The 22,135-nt window shown below is 41.9% G+C and overlaps 1 protein-coding gene across 4 annotated transcripts; it reads left to right on the top strand.

The window, feature by feature from the left end:
* Positions 1–1,291: 1,291 nt before the first annotated feature.
* Positions 1,292–17,890, top strand: OAT (ornithine aminotransferase). Of its 4 annotated transcripts, none has more exons than XM_031597341.2 (10): positions 1,292–1,405; positions 11,060–11,286; positions 12,075–12,299; positions 12,438–12,533; positions 13,515–13,642; positions 14,546–14,668; positions 14,973–15,101; positions 16,130–16,243; positions 17,020–17,164; positions 17,631–17,890. In XM_031597341.2, exons 1-10 carry the CDS (start codon positions 1,380–1,382, stop codon positions 17,789–17,791), a joined length of 1,374 nt encoding a protein of 457 aa, XP_031453201.1. In that variant the 5' UTR covers positions 1,292–1,379; the 3' UTR covers positions 17,792–17,890. The 4 variants fall into 4 exon arrangements, with proteins under 4 accessions (XP_031453201.1, XP_031453202.1, XP_090001757.1 ...); XM_031597342.2 differs by lacking the exon at positions 1,292–1,405 and adding an exon at positions 1,731–1,818; XM_090145631.1 differs by lacking the exon at positions 1,292–1,405 and adding an exon at positions 8,250–8,357.
* Positions 17,891–22,135: the final 4,245 nt, after the last annotated feature.

Below are 22,135 nucleotides of genomic sequence, written 5' to 3'. Positions count from 1 at the left end.
TTAACAAAGCACAGGGTTTGCCTCAGGTCATGATTTTGGAAGTCATAACTCTGGTATATATTTACTTGTCGGTTAATTACAGTAACATTTTCACTCTGATTGGATATGAATTACAGTTGCAGCAGCTCATCCCATCTGTGCTCCTGTCTGGGAGAAACCAGACTGAAATCCTCTTGGCCTGGCAGCCTGCTCCTTGGGGCTCACATTGCTGTGTGTGCAGACACCCCTCTGGGTTTCCTTTGGCTATCACTGAGATGTTCCCAGAGCACGGGCCCGTTGCTCTCCTGCACTGCTCTGAGGTCTTGTGGGGAAGTTATTCTGCTTGTGATATGTTATTCACTTGTGATATGGTCAGCTCTCCTCCTTTGTGAGTGTAAATTGTAGAAAAACCAAAGAAAGTTACAAATTAAAAATGCAGCAGTATAACTTGGTATGCAATCTTGATGTTTGCAAGCCTTTTAAAGGCTTTTGCCTTTAGCTTTATGAGAAATCTGAACACTTGATTCCTGTGCAAGAAAAGCCAGCCTTTGCCCCGACCCCGTTTAGTCATATCTATTGCTCTGGGTTGATGAAAAAGTTTTACATTTAATTTCAGAGAATACATCCCAGTTCCTATGGTGTATCACTTGCACCTTCGCCTTGTGCATGGCAGTGGCACTGCAGACCTCAGAGCACTGAGGTGCTAAAACACCTGGCTCAGCTCTGGCCAAGCACTCACGCTGATGTGTCCCTCCTCTTGTCCCATGTCCCTTGGCTGGTGACCCCTTTGGCTTCTCTTTGTGACTGGCCACTACTGTGGCTGTGATTCAAACCTCAGCCCTGGAAACAGCAATTGCTGCTGAGCTCCGAACTGCCCAGATTGTGCTATTCACACCAGTAACACTTTTAGAAGTGCCCCACTGAGTATCCATTATCTCTAGCAGTTCTGAGTATGGAGTTGTGCAATATTATCAACCGTAGACAAAAATTGACTTTACTCACAGCTGAATATAGATGTTAAATGGAATCACAAGTAAGATTCATGTGTAAACTGCAAAAATTGCATCTATGTGTTAATTTAGAAGTTTTGAATTAAAATGCTTCAGAGAAAGCAGGAAAGTTAGTGGCTAATCTCATTCCCCTCATATTGACTGTAACAACAGCATGGGCAGTGAGCAAGCCCAGCTGCTGGGCATATTTGGGTCATGCATCCCCGTGTAAGGCTTTGCTCACAATCTTGATTTCTATTCCAGAACACTGCATAGCAGCTAGGGCACCAGCCTGAAATGCTCCTCCTGCCGTGGCAAACATGTGGTGCTTCATAGGGAAGCAAGAGAGCATCTGCTGTGCTTCAGCAGTGCAAGTTGTGTGTGGATAAAGGAAAACTTTTGACTCATACCATGTTCATCTTTGGACCAAAAAAAAAGTAAGTCTTGTTTTTTTTACGTTCTCTGCACAGGGAACAAAAATATCAGTGGGCCAAGCCTCACAAAAGCACTCTGGTAATCAACTTCATCATTTAACTTGTTAATGAACAAAGTACCTGGGGTCAACCATGATCAAAGCTAGGGAAATGTTGGAAATGGTTGTTTAACTGGACTTTTAGGAAACAAACAAGCAAACAAACAAACCATTTCATAAAGTTGGGTTGAAACAGTGATTGAGCACCTGGTGGGAAGGCAGGACCAACCCAGGGCAGCTCAGGTGCATGCAGTGCAGCTGAGTGACTGGAAGGGCTGGAGCCAGGATCCACCCCTTCTCAGACCTCATTTAAGAGCTGGCAGGAGACGTGAAGGTCTTTCTTGCTGGAGATTCCTGCCTATCTGAGGCCTTCTGGAGGTAAGCAGCTTTTTTTTCTTCATTTTTGCATCTGCAGCTGTTGTATTTAGGTTTGTCTTCATTTGCTGTAGCTGAAGACTTTGCTACCCTGTTATTATTGCAGTACTTTCCGTCCCATTGCGTCATTACAGTAGTTAAACCTACTGAAAATGAAAAGATAAGATATATCTATTGAAATGCCAGTGTCCAAGCATTTTTAGTGAAGAAAATCAGTATTTATTGTGCAATACAAAGCTTTAGGAAACTTAGCTGAAGTATAGTTGCTCCTTAGCAGTCTCTTCCTTCTTTCTCTTTCGTTTTATCCTCCTCTATCTCTTTCTCATTTGCTTTCTCTTAAGTTATTACATACTGGAACGTGTGCAGGGAGTGCTTAGCTCTCTACATGCAGGTCTTGGAGCTGAGGATGGATTTCAAACCCCTGCTCTTCACATGTGGACTTTTCCTCCCCAGCTCAAGCAGACCAATGGATCCTGGCAGGCCTCATAGAACCCTTCTGTGTGGTGTGCGGCAGGTGATACACAGGGAGGTGGCTCTGGTTGTTCCTTTTATCAGCTGCCAGATGTGTTACCATCAGTCTTTTCAGGCTCGACTCCTGCCAGGAGTTTTTCTGCCTGTTTTGAGTGAAGAAGGCTGAGCCTCCTTCACAGATATGGGGAATCTCATTCTATGCTATTCTCCAAGATGCACGGTTCAGCAGTGTGGAATGTGCAAACTCAGCCTTGGTCCTCCTGATCCAACAGCTAAACTCTTTTTGTTATTTACCTCCTTTCATAAACCATTGTTTTGTTTAGCTGTTCTATATGTAAAACCATGGGTACCATAACTGGCAACCTGCCTGTCCCATAGCATGTTCAGGAAAGCAGTGAAAGCTGAGGCAGCCTGTGTTTATTGCAGACCTCACAAAACCCATAGCTGATCTATCATCAGCCTGCAAAGTGTCCAGATGGGTCAGGAGAGGTCAAGCAGCATTGCTTTGGCCTCATATACTGGGCAGGAACACAATTAAAGTCTGATTCCAGAAGCTTTAGAGCTTGCAGGCAAACCAGACGTCTAGCAAAATATTTGGTGGGTGAAATCCTTCTGAAGAGCAATTGATAACAGGACTCTTGCATAAGTAGACCTGAACACATTTTTGTTTTCTGTGATGATCCCATATCAGCTAAAGTCACCTTGAGCAGACTTTTATGGCAATTTCTTGGCACAGAGAGCTCACGCTGTGGGACTGATAGCTGGTCACCTGTTGAGTAAAAGTTTCTGGGAAATAATATGTGCGTCCCAAATTTACAAGCTGTGTGTGACAGATTTCTCTTTGCATCCCATGTATCATCTTGCAGCTTGGCTCCTGGGTCTGTTCTATGGTTCTGTGATTCCTGCAGCACACGGCACCACAGCCTTTGCTATTTGCTTACTACTGTAGCACAGATATTAACCTTAATTTCTCCTGTATTTTCCTCCTTAAATACTGAGGAGCTCCGAAGCCAGCTTCTTTCCCAAGTTAATCATCATATTTTCTTCTCCTTATAAAACCATGTGATGAATTGTAATTAAAAAACGTGGTATTTCATGTGGCTTAGGCATGTCCTAACACTACAGAGGGCTTCAGTGGCATTCAGGCTTTTTCACCTCTCTGATACACTGAAATACTTTCAAAGGCATCATATCTGTGTACAAATCCAATACAAATAAAATACTTTACTCCTCTGAAAGTCACGCTACTGGTCTATCGTGGTAGCTCTTATCAGAAAACTTGTTCTAGTGCTATTATTTAAAGAAGTAGTGATTTTTATTTCTTTTTTTCAAAATGAGAGTATGTACAAAGATGCATAGGCTTTGTGAAATAGGAACCTTACAGGACATTGGGTTCTGCATCAGGTTCCTCAAGCATGTTGCCCAGCACACTATGAGTCAGAAAAGGTGAACTCTTGTCCTCTCAGGTAAAGTCACCCCTGTGTCCCAGCACCACGTTGACACCTCTTGGTCCATGTTTGTGCACAGTCACTGGCTGACAGCTCTTGTCAGTCCGTCCCACTCAAATACACTGAAAAGCACAAAAAGCTCAGGAGGTGCTGCATTTCACTGAAACTGGTAGAGAAGAGCAGTGGTGTGGAGAAAAAATGAGCTGCAGAGAGAAAAGAATGGGCTAAATGCTCTGCTTTCCAAGTTGCTTTGCCCCTTCTTTGTAACAGGAAAACCTTTAGGCTTTCTGAATTATCTGGCACTCTAGAAGGTTTCAGGCTGGTTTAAGGTCCTGAAAGGAGGAGCTTGGGAGCAAGTGAGCTAGAAGTTGGGACAAGTGGCAGTGATGCAGTGTGATACTTCACTAATCTCTCCCTGTAAGGCAAGGAGACTGAGTTAAAGTCTGCTGGCACGAGGCATTATGTGCACTGCCCAGTGCCAGCATGCAGCAATGCTGAGCAGCTCACTGCTTGGAGAGACTGGCAATTGCTGCTGTGGCAATGTCAAGCACATGAGTGGCAGGGCCCTGTGGAGTTGTGCGGGGGTAGAATTTTGAGGAGAGCTTCCAAGCTCCTGAGATAAAGTGAAACCAGTTGTTCAGGACTCAGTTCTGAAATAAGCCTAAATGACAAGGTGTTCATTCTTTTTACACAGCTACGTGGACGTGTGTTCCTACAGCAGTTACAGTTGCCAGCTTGGTTAGGTTTTTGAATGTCTTAGAGCAGGTTAAGCAATTTTCAGAATGTCTTTTCCAGAAGTCACTGTCATGATACAATCCAAGAGTGAAGTTGGTGGAAGTTCAGAAGGTTTGTGGGATCAGGATCAAAATACTTTGGTACAAGAAGGAAGCAAGCTCATGTGAGGCACTTGGAAGCCTGAAATTCAAAGTAGCTTAGTCTTGCTTTGATATTCTTTGGATTTTGTTTTATTTTTTTCTCCTTTTTTTTTTTTTGTGCCAGGAAATGCCATTTGTCTTGTGGGCTCTCAGATTCCTGCCCACTTGCTGTACTCATAGATCTTACATTTGGGTCATACATGTGATTACCTACAAATTCTAGAAGTAGCTGAGTTTATCATTCACCCTTAAGCCTAGGTTTCACATACAAATAACATCACATCTCCTTTGTGGAAGGCTCTGGACGTAAGCATCAAGAAGTTGCAAGGGAAAATAACTGAATATAAGTTCAAGCATATGAAAAAATGCCTAATAGAAGACAATGACTATATTGATTCTATAATTTAGTAATGCATGTTGTCATCTAAGAAATTATCATTGGAATCTTTTTAAAATACAACAAATGGGAAAGCTCTGTATAGACTGTAGCTCAGGGTTCATCTTGCAGTGGGACTATCATCTCCAAGGTTCACTCATGGTGCTTTAAGCTGAATTAGGGGACATCTACCTGATGAAACAGCACCAATTTTGATGGGGTAGTGCTATGTTTTTCTAAATTACCTTGAAAGGCATGAACTAAGAAAGAAAACCTCTAACTGAACTTGAAAGGCAAATGTGTTTTGCATGAGTTGTGATCTGTTGTTTCTGTGTTCTGACATGCTACAACATATAATCTATTAGTTTGCTGCGGGAAAGACTGAACTTTCTGGTCCCGCAAGAAATGTCTTAGTGTAGAGTCCTGCTGTCAGTAAACAACCAGGACAACACAACCATGGGCTGTAGGAAGTAATTTTGTATACCAGGATCTCTCAAATTAATATGGATTTCAAATCTTACTGATGAAAGTGAAAGATTTAAGTGTACATGTAGAAAAATTCTTGAAATCACTCATGTATTCATTGCTATCTTACAGTAAATGAAAAAAGGTGTGAAGCCTACCTTTGTGGCTTCCTAGAGTTAAGAAGATGGGTGGGACTGTGCCTGTTAGCACTGTAGACATCTATTAGTTTTAGCTAATTATGAACTTACTCCTTGAGCCTCATGACTTGATAGGACTCCAAGCCCAGCCTGCTGACTGGCCTTGGTTGTGCTCTATGGTTACACGTCCTCTGAGCCAAGTGATGTACTACCATGGCCACCACCAAAGAATGGAGTGGAAAGCTATCATTCCACTAGTTCTTCCCATGGGCAGCACCTTCCACCTGGAGAGTTTGTGCAGCCTCACCCGTGTGGGAGCCAGAAGTAGTTCAAGGGTACAAGAATGTTGGCCCTACCTCAGTGGAAGAAAATAATGGTAATAAGTGGGATGCAATTCCTCAGCCTCTTCACATGCCTAATTCCCAATGACTTCAATGAGCAATTCTGCCGGAGAGAGAGCTGCAGAATTACTCCTAATGACTGGCATGACTTAACTTGTTTCTTCATATAACTTTGTGGTTTACATATATGTCAAACAGTATTTTCTGGAGAAGCAGAATGAATATAATAACCTCCTTCCTCAAGTAGGTCAAGATTTTCATCTTTTCTGTAGGGCAAATTATTGAAAAATGTGAAAATTTCATGTCTTCTATTTTTTTGAGGGTTTTGGTTATATCGTGTGGAGTCTTTTAGGTACCTGAAGGTAACTAAACAGTACTCAGTAAGCTTCTGTTGCTTTTTTTTTTTTTATTATTTTTAATTACATGGAATACTACATCTAGCTGACAGCAACTGTTTGAAGACCTATGGGAACAGCTGCTGCTGTGAGAAATATCAACATGATAAAATTTATAGAAGAAAAATGGGTATTTTTCAGTGTCTCAATTATGAGTGCCTAAAATAAAGGAGGAAAGAAAGAGATTCACGGCAGAACTGCAGTGCTCCAACACAAACTGCCATCAAGCCTATGCACTGTGGGGGTTTGAATTCACCCTCCTGGATGTTAAACACATACAATCCAGTTGAGGGTTACTTTATACTTGTATGGTTTTTATCTCAAGAACAACCCATGCCAGCTTCAAAAAACCAAGAACATTTGCATTTAGCATGTAAGCATTCTGTGTTATATCTGCACTTATGCACATAAGTCTTTTTTTTTTTTTTTCCGCCTTCTATCTGGCTTTGTAAAATCCATAAGGAAGCGAGGCCTTTCTTGCTTCAGGGTTGTTTGTTTGTGAGTCTCTGCATTTCAGACAGGAATGTGTAGTGTTTGCTGAATGTGACCATTGCTATCTGGGGAGTGAGGCTGGATTCATGCCTTTTTTTTTTCTTTACACCAGAGATGAACAAAATATAATTGCTGCACCGCTTTTCTTTTCAACCTCAAAGCTGTAGGTGTTCTACATAAAAATCATCATACGTTGTGTTAGAATAGCTAGACTGTTCCCAGTTTTAAAGAGCAGCTTGGCAGGGCGTAGTGATGTGTTCCTTCAGCAGCTGCGATTGTGAAATGCATTTTGCGATCTGGCACCAACGGCACAACCTTTTTGCATCAGTGATTTTTTTGACAGGGAGCTGTTGGAGAGGGTCCAGAGGAGGGCCAGAAAGATGATCAGGGGACTGGAGCACCTCCCCTATGAGGACAGGCTGAAAGAGCTGGGCTTGTTCAGCCTGGAGAAAAGAAGGCTGCGGGGTGAATCATTGCAGCATTTCAGTACCTAAAGGGAGCCTACAAACAGGAGGGGAATCAACTCTTGGAAAGGGTAGATAACTGCAGGACGAGGGGAAATGGTTTTAAGTTGAGGGAGGGGAGATTTAGGTTGGACGTCAGGGGGAAATTCTTTACAGAGAGAGTGGTGAGGTGCTGGAACAGCTGCCCAGAGAGGCTGTGGATGCCACGTCCATCCCTGGAAGTGTTCAAGGCCAGGTTGGATGGGGCCCTGGGCAGCCTGGGCTGGTATTAGATATGGAGGTTGGTGGCCCTGCCTGCAGCAGGGGGTTGGAGATTCATGATCCTGGAGGCTCCTTCCAACCCAAGCCATTCTGTGATTTATGCATACAGCTGTGGCGGCAGGCAGAGGCACTCTTGCTGAGGCTGGCTGTAGCTGTCAGTGCTTATGGGGAGCACGGGATCGCCTGCCCCGCTGTGGGAACATTTCCTCCGAGGGCATTGCTCTGTATCTGCGTGAGTTCTGCCTGTTTGGTGAGATGTGACAAGATCCCACGATACTGGGCTGTTTCTGTGTACTGTCGATCCTGCTATATCGTGATTTCTCCGTGGGGGAAAAAAACCCACCAAACTCCTTCCCAGCACCAACGGGCTCGTCGGGACAATGCGTGCGTATTAAGCGTATCTCCGGGCCATTGCGAAAGCCCAGACGTTCTGGCTGCGCCCTGGGGTGACGTGGGGCGGGAGGGCACGCGGTGCGGGCGGGATCAGCGGATTCTCGCACCGCCGCCGGGACAACAGAACGGAGCTCCGGGCGGAGCGACGCCGCCCCGAGAGGAGCTGGCAGTGGGCGGGGCTTGCTGAGGGGTTGTGCCGGCGTCGCGCTCTGATTGGTTGAACGAAGGGAGTTCTCGCCGTTCGACCAGTAGGAGGCGAGGGAGTAGGGTGCGGCGGCGAACGGGAGCCAATCAGCGGCGGGCGGGTAGGGTGTGACGCTGGGCGGCGAGGCGCGGTGACAGCTGCCGCGGGCGGCCTCCGCCTCTTCGCCGCGGGCTCCGGGCCGAGCAGCAGCAGCGGCGGCGGCAGCAGCAGCAGCAGCAGGTATCGCGCAGCCCGTATCGCGCAGCCCGCCGCTCATCCTCAGGCATCGCCTCACTCTGGGCACCGGCGGGGCGGCGAGGGGCTGTTGGGTGAGGCGGGGAGCGGGGCCGCGGCCTGCCCGGCGTGCTGAGGGCCGCCCTCGGTGCCCGCTATGGCGGTGCCTTCCTTCATCCTGGCCGTTCCTCTTCCGTGTGTGTGCGGCTGCGAGCAGGTGTTGTTCTGATGCAACGTCTTTTTGCCCTCGGTGTGGCGTGTGATGCAGGGCGTGCTGGTGTTTCTGTCTTCCTCACAATCGAACGCAACCGTGCCCTGCCCTTCCCGGCGTTTCCTTCAATCTTACCTCGCTGATCAGCACTAACGGCTTTATTTTATTATTATTATTATTATTTTGCTCCAGCTGCAAGCTGTGTTCTCGGTTTTGCTCTGCCTTACGTTCCAGTTTGTAAACAGGAGGGCAATCAACTGTTTGAAAGGGTTAATAACAGCAGGACAAGGGGAAATGGTTTGACGTTCAAGATAGTTGAAGATTTAAGCTGGATGTCAGGGGGAAGTTCTTTACTATGAGAGTGGTGAGGTGCTGCAACAGCTGCCCAGAGAGGCTGTGGATGCCCCGTCCATCCCTGGAGGTGTTCAAGGCCAGGTTGGATGGGGCCCTGGGCTGGTATTAGATATGGAGGTTGGTGGCCCTGCATGCAGCAGGGGGGTTGGAGGCTTATGATCCTTGAGGTCCCTTCCAATCCTGGCCATTCTGTGATTCTGTGAAATGATTTGTGCCATAGTTTGAAGGCTGCTTCTCCAAACAGCTCTGTGAGAAATTTCTGATGAAGGTTTTCTGCCTGGAAAGAAGTAGAAGAACCACCTCCAACTGGCAGTCTGCATGCAGCAAGGCAAATCTCTGTTACGAGGCAGATGAGAGCTTCGTTTCCTTACAGCTTTCTTTTTAGCTGTGTCTGGAAAACATCCCGAACTAGAGCAGCTTATCAAGGGAATTAGCTGCTGTGCCATGGAGGTGTGTCAGGGGCAGGGTGGTGCAGACCAATGGCCTTGAGGGAACTCAGCTGGTTGTAGTCCTGAGTGGTGCTGCTGAGCTAAGCTTCTCACCAAAATCTTGGATGTAGAAATATATTTTTTTTCTTCTTCTCAATGTGTGATTATGGTCTTGAAGTATTAACACCAATAGCTAATACTTAACAGGACTGGAGGTAGCTGGTAAAATGCCTGGGCTGAGGAGCAGCTGATCCCTGCTGGATCAGAGACTGCTGACTCTTCCCAGAGACTCGAATGGTCCAGAAAAACTGGAAAATGTTCTGGCTTTGCTGGGAAGTGAGAAGCAGCAGTGTAATATTAGAGGATACTGCTGAAAAAACAGTGCCTGTTTAAGTTGACGCATCCAGGGTGAATTATTTTTACCAAAATAAACTTTGAATAAATCTGTGACTTAATATTTCTGTCTCTGCAGGCAACCTGAAACAACAGTCTGCTTGTGTAAACTATCTCCACGTGCTCCTTTTTAATATTTAATATATCTCTTTTGGTTAGGTTTTGCTGTGTGCTTTCATTGTTAGGGAGTGCACCGGTATTGATGTTACTTAGAAATCTCGTTAGTTTGTTATGGAGTCTGTTACAAAGGAGGCTGTGTTGGATAATCAGGGTGCTTGTTATGATCTTCACTGTGGGCTATACTACCCCTGCCAGTTTGAAAGTGTGATGTGCACAACTGCCTTCCTCAGCTCTGACAGGTTGTGGTCTTGCTGAAGTGATCACCTTTGCTTTGATGGTTGTCTGCTGTCCCCAGAGTCTGCTGCCACTCTTCAACTGCTTCTTTTCTCTTCTCTGAGCCCGTTACATATCTTTGCATTGTCTGGGGTGAAGCCATGGAGGAAACATGAGTGCTCACTTGATTTTTATGTTTTCAACCAAGTATGATATAGGAATTTTTGCTGAGATCTAGACTAAAAATTTGGTATCTTGTAGGCTGTGATTAGTCATGTGAAACCTCTTCTCTCTCTTATGCAAGAACATGACATACGTGGAATAATCCTTTGCTCCTTCTAGCCCTTCACAGACTCTTTGGTCTTTTATGTGTTCAAGCTGCTCCTTGAATGAAATGATACAGAACCTTCCTGCAAAGTATTCTTTTTGTGCTGTCTCAGTGGTGTGTGTCAGGTGCTTCTTAGCACTTCACCACAATTTGGAGGTGCTGTTGTAGAACTGTGGAAACAATTTACATTTCATTGGAAAACGTGAATCTGAGAAGGTTTACTTCTGCCCTCAGTTTAGGTAAAACTGCTATGTTTGTTTCCTAAGATACATCAGTCATATAAATCTTAAGTTTCTGGTCATTTCCCTGCTCTACAAATTGTAGCTTATACTTGTAAATTTAGTCACAAGTTAAGACACAAAGGAAAAGAGTGCTGCTATAGGTAAAATTGTGCAGCTAGCTCATACATTTCCAGAGTTGCATAGTTTTCTTACTGTATTAAAATAGACACTGAGTGTATATTAAAATAGGAAAAAAAAAAACAAAAAACCAACCCAAACCTGAGCTGAAGTCAGTGCTGTTATAGGAGATTTCTTGGTTGAAATGCAGAAGAGTTGAGAAACCTGTATTCCTGGCAGTAAAACCACTTTAATCACGTCATATGTTTATTCTGAAGTACTGTCAGTGCTAATTATTAACTTAATTTTTTTTTTTCCTCCAGATCAATTACGACATACCTGCAGTCAACCATGTTTTCCAAGCTAATCCGCTCCCAGAGCCTTGCTGCTCTCTGCAGAGGTGTTCATACTTCACTGAACTCTGCTACCTCAGTTGCTACCAAAAAAACTATTCAAGGACCTCCATCTTCTGATTACATTTTCGAGCGTGAGGCGAAATATGGTGCCCACAATTATCACCCACTGCCTGTTGCTCTGGAGAGGGGAAAAGGTATTCTAATTTGATTTCCTTGGGCAGTGTAGACGGGATGTGTGTGTGCAATGACTTTGGCCTAAGCAATTTCAGAACTTTCAGTCTGTTTTTTGATTGTTGCTTGGGTTGTTGGCAGGGTGAGTGAGGGGTGCATTGAGTAATTGACCTGAAAAAGACAGCTAATTTTTAATCATAGTGCTTGATGAGGCCTTACGATGACTTTTGATGTCATGGTAAAATGATATCTAAAATGGTTTATTGAAATAGAGATCTGATGATTTGCTTATATCAATATTACTCAGTAAGAAAGTTTCGAGCACCTGTGTTTCTTCTGTTACCTTGAGTGAAGGTTGTCAGTGTGAACATGGAAAGCTGTATTGAATCTTGATTGAGTCCCTGCTTACTGCTCCAGCATTACTGCTTCATTGAAATGTACTCTGACTTTTCACTTTATTTAAGGGGCTTGTCTTCCTCTGTGGGTTAAATTCTGAATCGCTATGGACTTGGAGGGGAGGCTTGCTATTTAATAACTTATTTCTCATGCTATTTAATAACTCAGTGGAATAGTAGCTTTATATGGGGAAACTTTTTTTCTTGATTCCTCATTGGCTCTTTATTCTGTACCACCTTTTTGCTCAGTCTCTTCATCCATTGTTTGTTTTCCAGTTAGAGTGCCTCTTGTGGTCGTACCTGAGTTCTCCAGGAAATAGCAAAAGTACCATTTGTGCCTGACCGGGTTGCATTGCAACTCCTAGCTTAATTCATTTATTATCTCTTATTTATTTACAGTAACTTTGTTTTTCTAGGTGTTTATGTGTGGGATGTCGAAGGCAGAAAGTATTTTGACTTTTTGAGTGCTTACAGTGCTGTTAATCAAGGCCACTGTCACCCAAAGATTGTGAACGCTCTGAAAGCTCAATCTGAAAAACTGACCCTTACATCTAGAGCATTCTATAATGATGTGCTTGGTGAATATGAGGAGTTTGTCACCAAAATGTTCAACTACAACAAAGTTCTTCCAATGAATACAGGTAAAAAAAAAAAAAAAAAAGGGAGTACTTCTACTTTATTTCTTGCCCATGAGTTTGGGCCTGCACTGATGCATTTGGTACTGCATCAATGACCTGTCTCCTGTACAAGTATGACACTGGTACCACTTTATGTTTTAGGAGTGGAAGCTGGAGAAACTGCCTGTAAGTTGGCTCGCAAGTGGGCATACACTGTGAAAGGAGTTCCAAAATACAAAGCAAAGATTATTTTTGCAGGTATGTTAAATGCATGACCTGAGCTGAGCTATTGATTCAGGAAGCAGACAGTTCTAGACACTGGCTGTAACACTCTCTCCTATAACTACAGTTTACTGCAGTGATTACACCATGGTATTCTTAATGTTCCTTTCTTTTTCCTCTCAGTTAGCTAATCTGAAGGTCTGTAAAATCTGACCTTTGATGTTTTCCTAGTTTGAGCTAAAATCTCAACAGGTTACATTGCACTCATGTATCTGCAGGTGATGATTTTGATTAAAAACTACTGTTGTGGCTACAGTAGTGTTTGCAGAACGTTTACATTCTCCAAGTGCCTCCTTTTGAGTTGTGAAGTTCAGCCTTAAATATGTTCTGTTAGCACAATATTGGTTTTTTTTCTGGCTTTTTGATTTTAGACTTAAATAGTTAACAGTGAATTATAAACTGTTTCTTAAGTCTCCTTTAAGAGACGCTTGATCTGAACAGGAACGATTGCAAAAGCAGGAGATATAAATATAATTCCTGGGATAAATTGATTTCAGATCTTCTCCCTTGAGGTGGGCATAGCAGGAAGTAATGAGGGTAGATGTGCTCTGCCAGGAGCTGCTGGTAGTGTCAGCCCTTGCAAGAAGGATACAACATTGAACTTAAGTCCAGGAAGGAAACCATGGTTAATGAAGTGGTTTATAACACTTTATAAACAGCAGTTGAATATATAAAGCAGAGATTATTTGTACTACTTAGCCTCTTTAGTTGTCAGAAATTGCCTAATGGCAGCCTGAAGCCAACTGGAAGCTGCATTCATCCTTTGCGCTCTTTTAACTGCTCTTTGGTTGTAAAGATGCAGGGTTTCATTGGTTTTATTTTTTGACTGTTTCAGTTTAATTAAAATAACTCACATTTGCTTTTTTTTGGTTGTAGATGAATTGTCAGCTGTCTTAAGTGAAAGTGCATTGTAATTTTGTCAACTAAATGTATATGTATATTTTTCTTCTTATTTAGCTGGCAACTTCTGGGGCAGAACAATGTCTGCTATCTCAAGTTCTACAGACCCCTCCAGTTATGATGGATTTGGACCCTTTATGCCAGGTTTTGAATTAATCCCATACAATGACCTCCCAGCTCTCGAGGTATGTGAAAATATTTTATAGCGTCTCTTAAGTAAACAGCAAGGTAGGAAAATTAGGTTTGCAATTTGAAATGCACGCATTAAGAAGTATATATTTAGACACATATAAGAAACATAAATGCTATAATTACCTGTAGGAAAACTTTGGTTTTGATTTTCAGTTTTGATTTAAGAGTAGAAGGGAAACCAGAAGATCTGTTTCGTTTCCTTCTTGCTTAGATGTTCAAGGTATAAATAAAGAACAGCAAATAAACTGTAAGGGAATTTATGTTAGATGTTCACAAGGCAAAATATATTCCAAAGTTGGACTTGGATTCAGAAATTGTTATCTTGAATTACTTTTTTCAAAAATGTTATCGATTCTTCAATGACTGGAGGACTAGAATTCACTGCAGTTGTTTGTGAGTTTTGCCAGTTTTACAGCATCTTTAAAACCATGCTAGGCTGGTGATTCACTCAAATTACTGCAAGTTCTAAACCTTGTTGAGCTTGATAGTGCAAGAATGTAGCTGTGGACTTTGCTTTAAGATGACAGATTTGCTCTGCAGAGGCTCTGTTCATTTCTGCTTGAGGTGAACTGGGAAAGCATTGAGTAATTGTTTGTCTTGCATGGGCTAATGCAGAACTGAATGTGTTTCTGATGTAATTCGTGAACTGATCCCATAATCTGCTTGTCTGGCTTTGCAATTTCTGAGGTTTCTAATTCCCTGAGCAAACACACCAGCTGATGTTTTGAGTCAAATAGTGACATAGGCTTCTGTTTTGGAACTTGGGTGACAGCCTGACATGATTACTGCTGTCATCATTTGGGATTAAAACTCAGAGTTTCAGCTAGGCTTTTCTACACGTGTTTATCTCCACATTTGTAAATTTGACCTCTTTCCTATACACACCATTTTCACAGCGGGCACTTCAGGATCCCAACGTAGCAGCTTTCATGGTTGAACCAATTCAAGGTGAAGCAGGTGTGATTGTTCCTGACAAAGGTTACCTTACAGGAGTACGGGACCTCTGCACAAAGCACAACGTAAGGAATTCATTATAACAGCAGTCTTTGTTCTGATAGAATTCAAAGAATTCTTCTTGTAGAAGAGGATTTTTATGCTAAAGTTGTCGGTGAGAAATAGCACTTCTGAGTTGTGTGATATCTCAGAGGGTATGTGCCTCTCCAGGAGGCTCAGGGAAGCTGCAGGAAGGGTGTACATTGTAACACAACTGGAAAGTCTTTCACTGGCTTCTGTGCAGCTTTGCTAGATTGTTTCAAGTAAGAATGGGTGTGAAAAGTCATTCTCTGTTACTGTGGATTTTTTTTCCTTTTTATCTCTGTGAAGGTTCTGTTTATTGCTGATGAAATACAGACTGGATTAGCCAGAACAGGGAAAATGCTAGCTGTTGACCATGAAAATGTGAGACCTGATATAATTCTTCTTGGAAAGGCACTTTCTGGTGGCTTATATCCTGTGAGTAACAAAAAATATCCGTTCCTTGAATAAGCATTTGTAACTTCCCTCCTGTTTATACTCTCCCTTCGAGTATTGGAAGGCCACTGTGAGATCTCCCTGGAGCCTTCTCTTCTCCAAGCTAAACAAACCCAGTTCCCACAACCTTTCTTCTTAGGAGAGATGTTCCAGCCCTCTGATCATCTTAGTGGTCCTCCTCTGAACCCCCTCCAAGAGCTCAGCATCTTTCTTGTGCTGGAGGCCCCAGGTCTGGATGACATACTCCAGATGGGGCCTCACAAGAGCTGAGCAGAGGGGGACAATCAGCTCCCTCTCCCTGCTGGCCACTCCTCAGCCCAGACATCTTTGTAGGTGTTTTGGTCCTTGCTGATTATCTGAATCAGTTTAATCTAGATCTGTTTTCTTCAGTTTGATAAAATCAGGAAAATAAGTGTCCAGTAGCCAGCATTTCATTCTGGCATTACCAGTTAGTCTCTTTATATGTTCCCTGGAGAGCAGTTGATCTCAGTCTTGCTATAATGAATTTCTTAAGTAATTTCCTAAAACGGGGGGGAAAAAAACTATATTAATGTTAATAACATATCTATAAAGAAAAACAAAACATTTTGCTGAACAAGTGACATGGTTCACTTGTCTGCCATGCACACATGACCGAGTTTGTCCTCCTGGAGTGACTTCATTTCTTGCTGATTAGGCTGGAAGCTTCAACCTTCCTTGAGTTGTTTAACAGCTCAGAAATCAGCAAAACAGTGTTTTAAAACTCTAGAAACAATGTTCATTTTGGAAAAATGCCTCTCAGCTGTAGTTAGATGTTACCAGTACAACTAAGCATATTTAAAAGGATTAAGCTGTTATGTGATAGTCAGATATACCCTCCTTTGCACAGAGCTGGAATGTGAATGTAATATATTGCTATAGGATGAAAATGATCCTTTCCTGAGCCCTGAGGAAAAGTTGGCTTCAGAGAGGTTTAAGTTTTACTGTTCTAAATATATACATAAATGAATTAGCTGACCTTTCTATTCTAGGTCTCAGCAGTATTATGTGATGATGAAGTTATGCTGACTATTAAGCCTGGTGAACATGGATCTACATATGGAGGAAATCCCCTAGCTTGTCGTGTTGCACTGGCAGCATTGGAGGTTTGTGTATTTCAGTAAAGACTGGGATTACGAAGGAAGAAGGGTGTCATGTTGATATAATCTTCACTTAAGTAACATTATTGGCTGTGCTCAGGTAGAAATCTATCTATAAGTAGAGGTGAATGATTGGCAGTGATTAACTGCACTGTATCACAAAACAAAATCTGAAGTCTTAGCTGTAAATGTATCCTAATTTCTGTGTATTTTGTTGTCTTAACAATTTAAATGACAAAATAAAATTGATCTAGGGCATGTTTCTAGGTGCTTATGTACATTCATAAATGGTTTCACTAATTTCACTGAGATTTTTTAAAATGGTGCAGTTACTACAGTAGTGCTTCTGTGAGCTTGCTAACATGCAGATGCCACTGGAGCTTGAACAGAAGCTGGTAAGATATATTGTTCATATTCCACATTTTAAACACTTGCTGACTGCATGATGACCACATTTAATGCAAGTCACTCAAACAGCCTCATCATTGCCCAGTCTTGGGCAAACTCACAAGTTGGCTCTGTGGAGATTTCCCTTTAACTTGTTTTATTTTTCTTTTTCCTTAAAAAAAAAAAATCAAAAAATTACGAGGCTGTTTCTTGTAAACAGGAAAGAGTGAAGACTTAACATTAATTGGCTTGGATGTGCTGCCTTTGCATTGACACTTTGGATTAATCAGCTTTTGTGTCTCAGCAATTGTAACATCATTATGTGCCATGCTAGAATAGGCAACTAAAACAAATGCAGTGCCTTTCAGTTGATTGTAGATCTGACTTTCCTTTAGGTAATTGAAGAGGAAGGCCTGGTTAAAAATGCAGAAATAATGGGTAACATACTAAGAAATGAGCTCATGAAGACACCATCTGACATTGTAACATGTGTCAGAGGAAGAGGACTTTTAAATGCAATTGTAATTCGGGAAACCAAAGGTAAGGAAATAAAATTCAATGACTTGAATATTGCTCAGGCCTGATGGTGAACCTAGCACCCCACAGACACCCTGCTGACCCTTCACCTGAAGAAAACTGGCCATATCTGGAAAGCTCTTTCTGTCAGAATATGGAAGATTAGTTGAGGTTGTTTGTTCCAGGGTGGGTAGGTGATCACAATGAGTACAGGAAGGCATAAGAAAGGAGAAGATTTGGTGGTTGAGAGCAAGTTTCTAGAGATAAACACCTTGAAGTACATGAGAAAATGGCTTAAAAGCCAGAACTGACAATTATTATTATTTTTGGTCATCAATAGAAGTGACAAACTGCTGCAGAGAAGGAACACCTGCTATTTCATCTTCTCACTGCTAGATGGCAAACGATTTACAGTCTGTCCCTCTGTACTGCAAGCTACAATTGTGCCCCTTTTTCTGCCTCAGTGTAAATGCCTTTCCTTTAACTGCAGACTATGATGCCTGGAAGGTGTGTCTGCGGCTGCGTGACAACGGGCTCCTGGCCAAACCCACACATGGTGATATCATCCGGCTGGCCCCACCACTGGTCATTAAGGAGGATGAAATCAGAGAGTGCATCGAAATCATTCATAAGACCATTCTGTCTTTCTGAACACGTGGATTTTAAAGTATGTTTGTTGGCTGACCCGAGGTGATCTGTAGAAATGTGTGTGACGGAGGCCTGCTTGTCAAGCAAACACCTTTAATTCATTTCATCATCATCCTTTTAGATGACTCTTAAAAATAAACAATAAAAAGGGTGGGAAAAAAAAATCAATGTCTTTAAATAAAAATGGCTTTAAAGAACACAAATAATGATTTTAAAGAGCTTCCAATCTTGGAATACTTGGAAATGAAATTGCAAGGTTCTGTTTGTACGTTGGTGCTTACTGAACTGCTAAATCAGAATATCTGAGGGGAGATGTTCATAGAAATCTGTTTAACTCTTGAAAATCTTGGCCAAAGTTCAACATATTATTTGACATATATTTTAGTAAGGGTGGTCTTGAGCTCTCATAGAATAGAGTCTGAGACATCAGTCTGATTTAGTCTCTCTCTCATGCATCTGGCATTTTTCTCTCCTGGTGTAATGTCTGTTGTGTGGAAGCACTTGCAGTTATGGCTGAATTTCTGTTTCTCATTTATAGCTTAAAAAAATCCTGAAATTCTGTAGATTTGACAGACCAGTTGTTATACTGGTGTTCAAGCATCAGGCTGTATTCTGTGTGTAAAGTATTTTGATTGTATAACAAGAGTTGCTATTTTCTAGGCTGGTCTCAGTGTTTAGCTTTGCAGCCTTGTAAAATAGATCTGAGTATACAGATCTGTTTTCACTGTTATAAAAGTTTCTATAATCTGAATGTTTATATTAAAACATGCCTTGCATTAAAAAGAATGTGCAATTTAAATCTGCAAAGTATTAAAAACAGCAAGCCTCACAGAAACTTGTGGTTGCCTCTGTCCAGTGTCACATCAAGCTCTACCTTTTGCAGCCTGCATTTCTCTCTGCTGTGATATGGAAGCTTTTGCTATGATTTTTATCCAGGATGAGTACTTCTGTGTTTCTGTGCCTCTTGGGTCCCCAACTATTTGTGCAGCTGCAGAGCTGACTACTATTTTTACACTAGGCTGTTTTTTATGTTTATTACCTAACTGAGCTGGTTTTAGCTGAGGCTAAAGCCTGATTAATAACTGTTAAAGCAAAATGGTGCTTTTGCCAAGCATAGGGGTTAAATATAATCACATGTTGATAATTGGATGTGGTAAACAATTCTATTTTAATTTCAATAGTATTTTAAAGACTACAAAGTATATAGGAGTGAACTAATCTGCTGTTTAACATCACAGTGTAGATGAGTGTGTACCTTACTTTGTACATGGATGAAGTAAGACTTGCTCAATTTGGAAAGGCCTCATTTTTGCAAGGGATAGTGTGTCATTGTGGTTGTTACTCTTAGGAATAAGAATAAAAGTGCAGAAAGGTGCTGCCTAGGAAAGCTCGCACTTCTGCCAGCTGTGCTTATGCAATGTAATTGGAAGGGGATGAAATAACTGAAAGAAACTGTTATGTAAACATCATTACTAGCATGCTTTCAGAGATCAAAAGGTAAACCCCAGAAAGTCTTCATGTTTACTTTCATAGAGTAACAGGGCTGATAAGAACCAAAGACATCATCGGGTCTGTTCTCCTGCCCCAGTTATAGCTTTGTCACTGTTGGCCTAAAAAATACTGCCTGAAAGGGCTGTGGGGCAGAAGACTCCACAGTTTGTGTTTCAGTGCTTCCCTGTCCTTGCTGTCAGCAAATCCCCTACCATATTCTCCATGCATTTCTCTTGCAGCCCATTGATACTATCCACCAGGTCCATAGAGATGATGTTACTTTCCTTCTGCACAACAGACTTTTACATATGTAAAGACTGCTATTAATTCTATTTCAGCCACTGCTCTTTCTCTAGTCTAGTCTTATTTCTTTTCTGAGAGAGATTTTCTGGAGCCCTTGAACATGCCTGCTTCTCTCCTTCTGTGATTCACCACTCCAGCTGTTGCCATCACTGATCCTGAGCTGGTTTGTATGGCTTGTTTGCTGTACTGCAGTACACACCCAAGTATTGTGGTTTGGTTTTTCTTGCAGTGGCATAATATTTTAATTTCTCAGCCTGTGCTCCTAGGCTCCCTTTTGTGCAAATTGTTTAGAAAAAAATCTTTGAAGCTGTTCTTTGCTCTTTTTAAAAACTTCTGTAATAAGCAATAATAACCTGCATGTAAAGTTTTGTGGTCTGGTTTACTGTATTTCACCTCATATTGCTGAGAAGGTTTCTCTGCCTTTTGGTGATAATTTGAAGTCTAATTTTGTCCAGTCCACTTTCTGGTTGCAGATTAACTAGGCCAAGTCTGCTTGGGACTTGAGAATCATTATTTCTACAGCAGACCATTGTTGACTGATTTCTGGGCATTTCATTCATCCTGTGGTTATTTCCTTGACAAGTTTATGAAATTCAAGGTATGTAAAAAATTTTTGGCAAATCAAAAACTGTCATCCTAAAATGCAATTATTCATGACTAAGCAATTGTGGAATCTTCTTTTGACCTGAAAGTTCTCTGCATTGCCCTCAATTCTGCATTGTTCCCAATGCCACCACTACTGTGTGAGGAAGGAAGGTATGCAGTATTTGCCCAAGCAGCTCAAAAATTTGGGAGCAATGTTGAGGATGCTGAAGTCTGCAGAGCCAGAAGATATGTTTGGAGCCCAAATACATGCTTTGGGGTGCCAGCCTTGCAGTTCAATGTCAGAACAAGAATTGAATTGCATATATTGTTTAGGGAGTAGAGATGGAACCCAGGACTTCTCTTCCGCACATTAACCCTGCACCAGCCAGCTTCTGCTTCAATAACAATAAGCAACATCTCAGAGGCCATCAGTGAGACAACAGGAAGAGCTGAAATGGCCAAAGGAAACGTTTGAGCTCCTCCTCTTCTAGTGTGTAAAGGGGCAAGACTGTAGGCTGTTAGATCGTCTGCCTTTGATATGTGTTTTGTGGAGGAGAGGGCAGGGAAAGGGCTTACTTTATCATGTAAAGTCCTTTTTCTTTTTTCTTTTCCCCCGTTTTATAGCAAGCATAAACCGAGATTTGGCCTGTTTTCAGTGACACAGCTTCAACCTCTGAAATTCAGGTAGGGCTGCTCATATAGATAATGTGCTTGTAAATCAGCCTCTGGTTTTGTTGTCTGAGATCTTAATTAGCGTTAGAAATTTTCTTCAGGGCTTTTATTACAAAACAAAACGTAGACAACTAAAATGCATTTAACTGCTCAGTGCCAGGGGTTGGGTGCTTTCGGCTTTGTGCTTTTTCTACATGTTGCTCAGTTGTACCATAGCTCTGCCAAATGCTGGTCCTAACGAAGTTTAATTTGAAGGATGCCAAACTGAAAATCATTTACAAATTAGTGTGATATATATAATGTGAAATGTGCAAAGAAAACGTGTAAGATGTTTCATAACATATTCGTTTGCTTTTTGCATTGTAACTTCAAAGGAAGTGAAGTGAGAAAAGCAAACTCAGAGAATATCCTTTCTGTGCATCCCCAGTGCCTTCACAGTACTTCTCAAGTACTTTTCTTACCTTGTCTTCGTGATGAGAGCATGGAAATGACATTTCTCTGGCGATGCTTTTTGCTGTTGTAAGTTGGAATTTATATTTAAAGCGGTGTTTGGAAGAGATGTGCATGTTTAACACAAACTGCCTCTCCAAATCCCTTGTCTTTCTGTAACGGAGCTATGCAGCAATAAAATTTTCTTAAGGTCTGTTCATACTTACAAAGCATTGCTTTAAGCATTTGGCTGTAAGGGCTTAATCTGTCTCTATTATATTGCCTATGCAGAGTTTGTGAAGTAGCTTCTGACATTTCTTTGTGTCAGGTCTGGTGGATGAAGTGCTTCTCTAAATGAATAGTGACTCTGCATTGAGTGCTGTGCAAACACAGAGAGGGGAGGTGATCTAAGCAACCAAGAGCCAAACCAGAATTCCTCATGTACCCAAGGCAGCCATTGACATCACTGGAAGCTTTGTTTGCAAAAATAATGCTGGATTGCACTATATGCCTATACTCTTTGCCAAACAATACACACATTTCTCTTGGCATGAAATCATGTAATATATACACTGGCAGGGAAAAAGTAATTCTTTGTTTGTGGATAAGCACAAGCTGAGTTATAAAAACACCACGTGCAACAGTGAAAGGTAAAGGCAACATAGTGAGCAGTGGGGAGACTGGAAAACATAATGCAGGTTTCCTTTTTGTTTTGTTCCCTCTTGCTGGCGCTCTTGGGAACCATGTTTATGGCATTGTCCTTTCCAACTGCAAAAACATGAATTAGCTATCAAACAGTATTTCTTAAAAATTACCAAAATTACTTTCTTAAAAGGATCCAAATGCCTACTGGTTATGACCTGGGAA

Source organism: Phasianus colchicus, chromosome 8, assembly GCF_987193195.1.
Source record: "Phasianus colchicus chromosome 8, bPhaCol1.hap1.1, whole genome shotgun sequence".
Lineage (NCBI taxonomy): Eukaryota > Metazoa > Chordata > Aves > Galliformes > Phasianidae > Phasianus > Phasianus colchicus.
This window is presented reverse-complemented; position numbering and strand designations above follow the sequence as displayed.

Bases quoted from the DNA above. Each gene is read 5' to 3' on its own strand.
- OAT (XM_031597341.2), top strand. From the start codon at position 1,380: ATGTTCATCTTTGGACCAAAAAAAAA. The intron at 15,102-16,129 runs GTGAGTAACAAA...TTTCTATTCTAG, and splicing joins TTTCTGGTGGCTTATATCCT to GTCTCAGCAGTATTATGTGA. The intron at 16,244-17,019 runs GTTTGTGTATTT...ACTTTCCTTTAG, and splicing joins TTGCACTGGCAGCATTGGAG to GTAATTGAAGAGGAAGGCCT.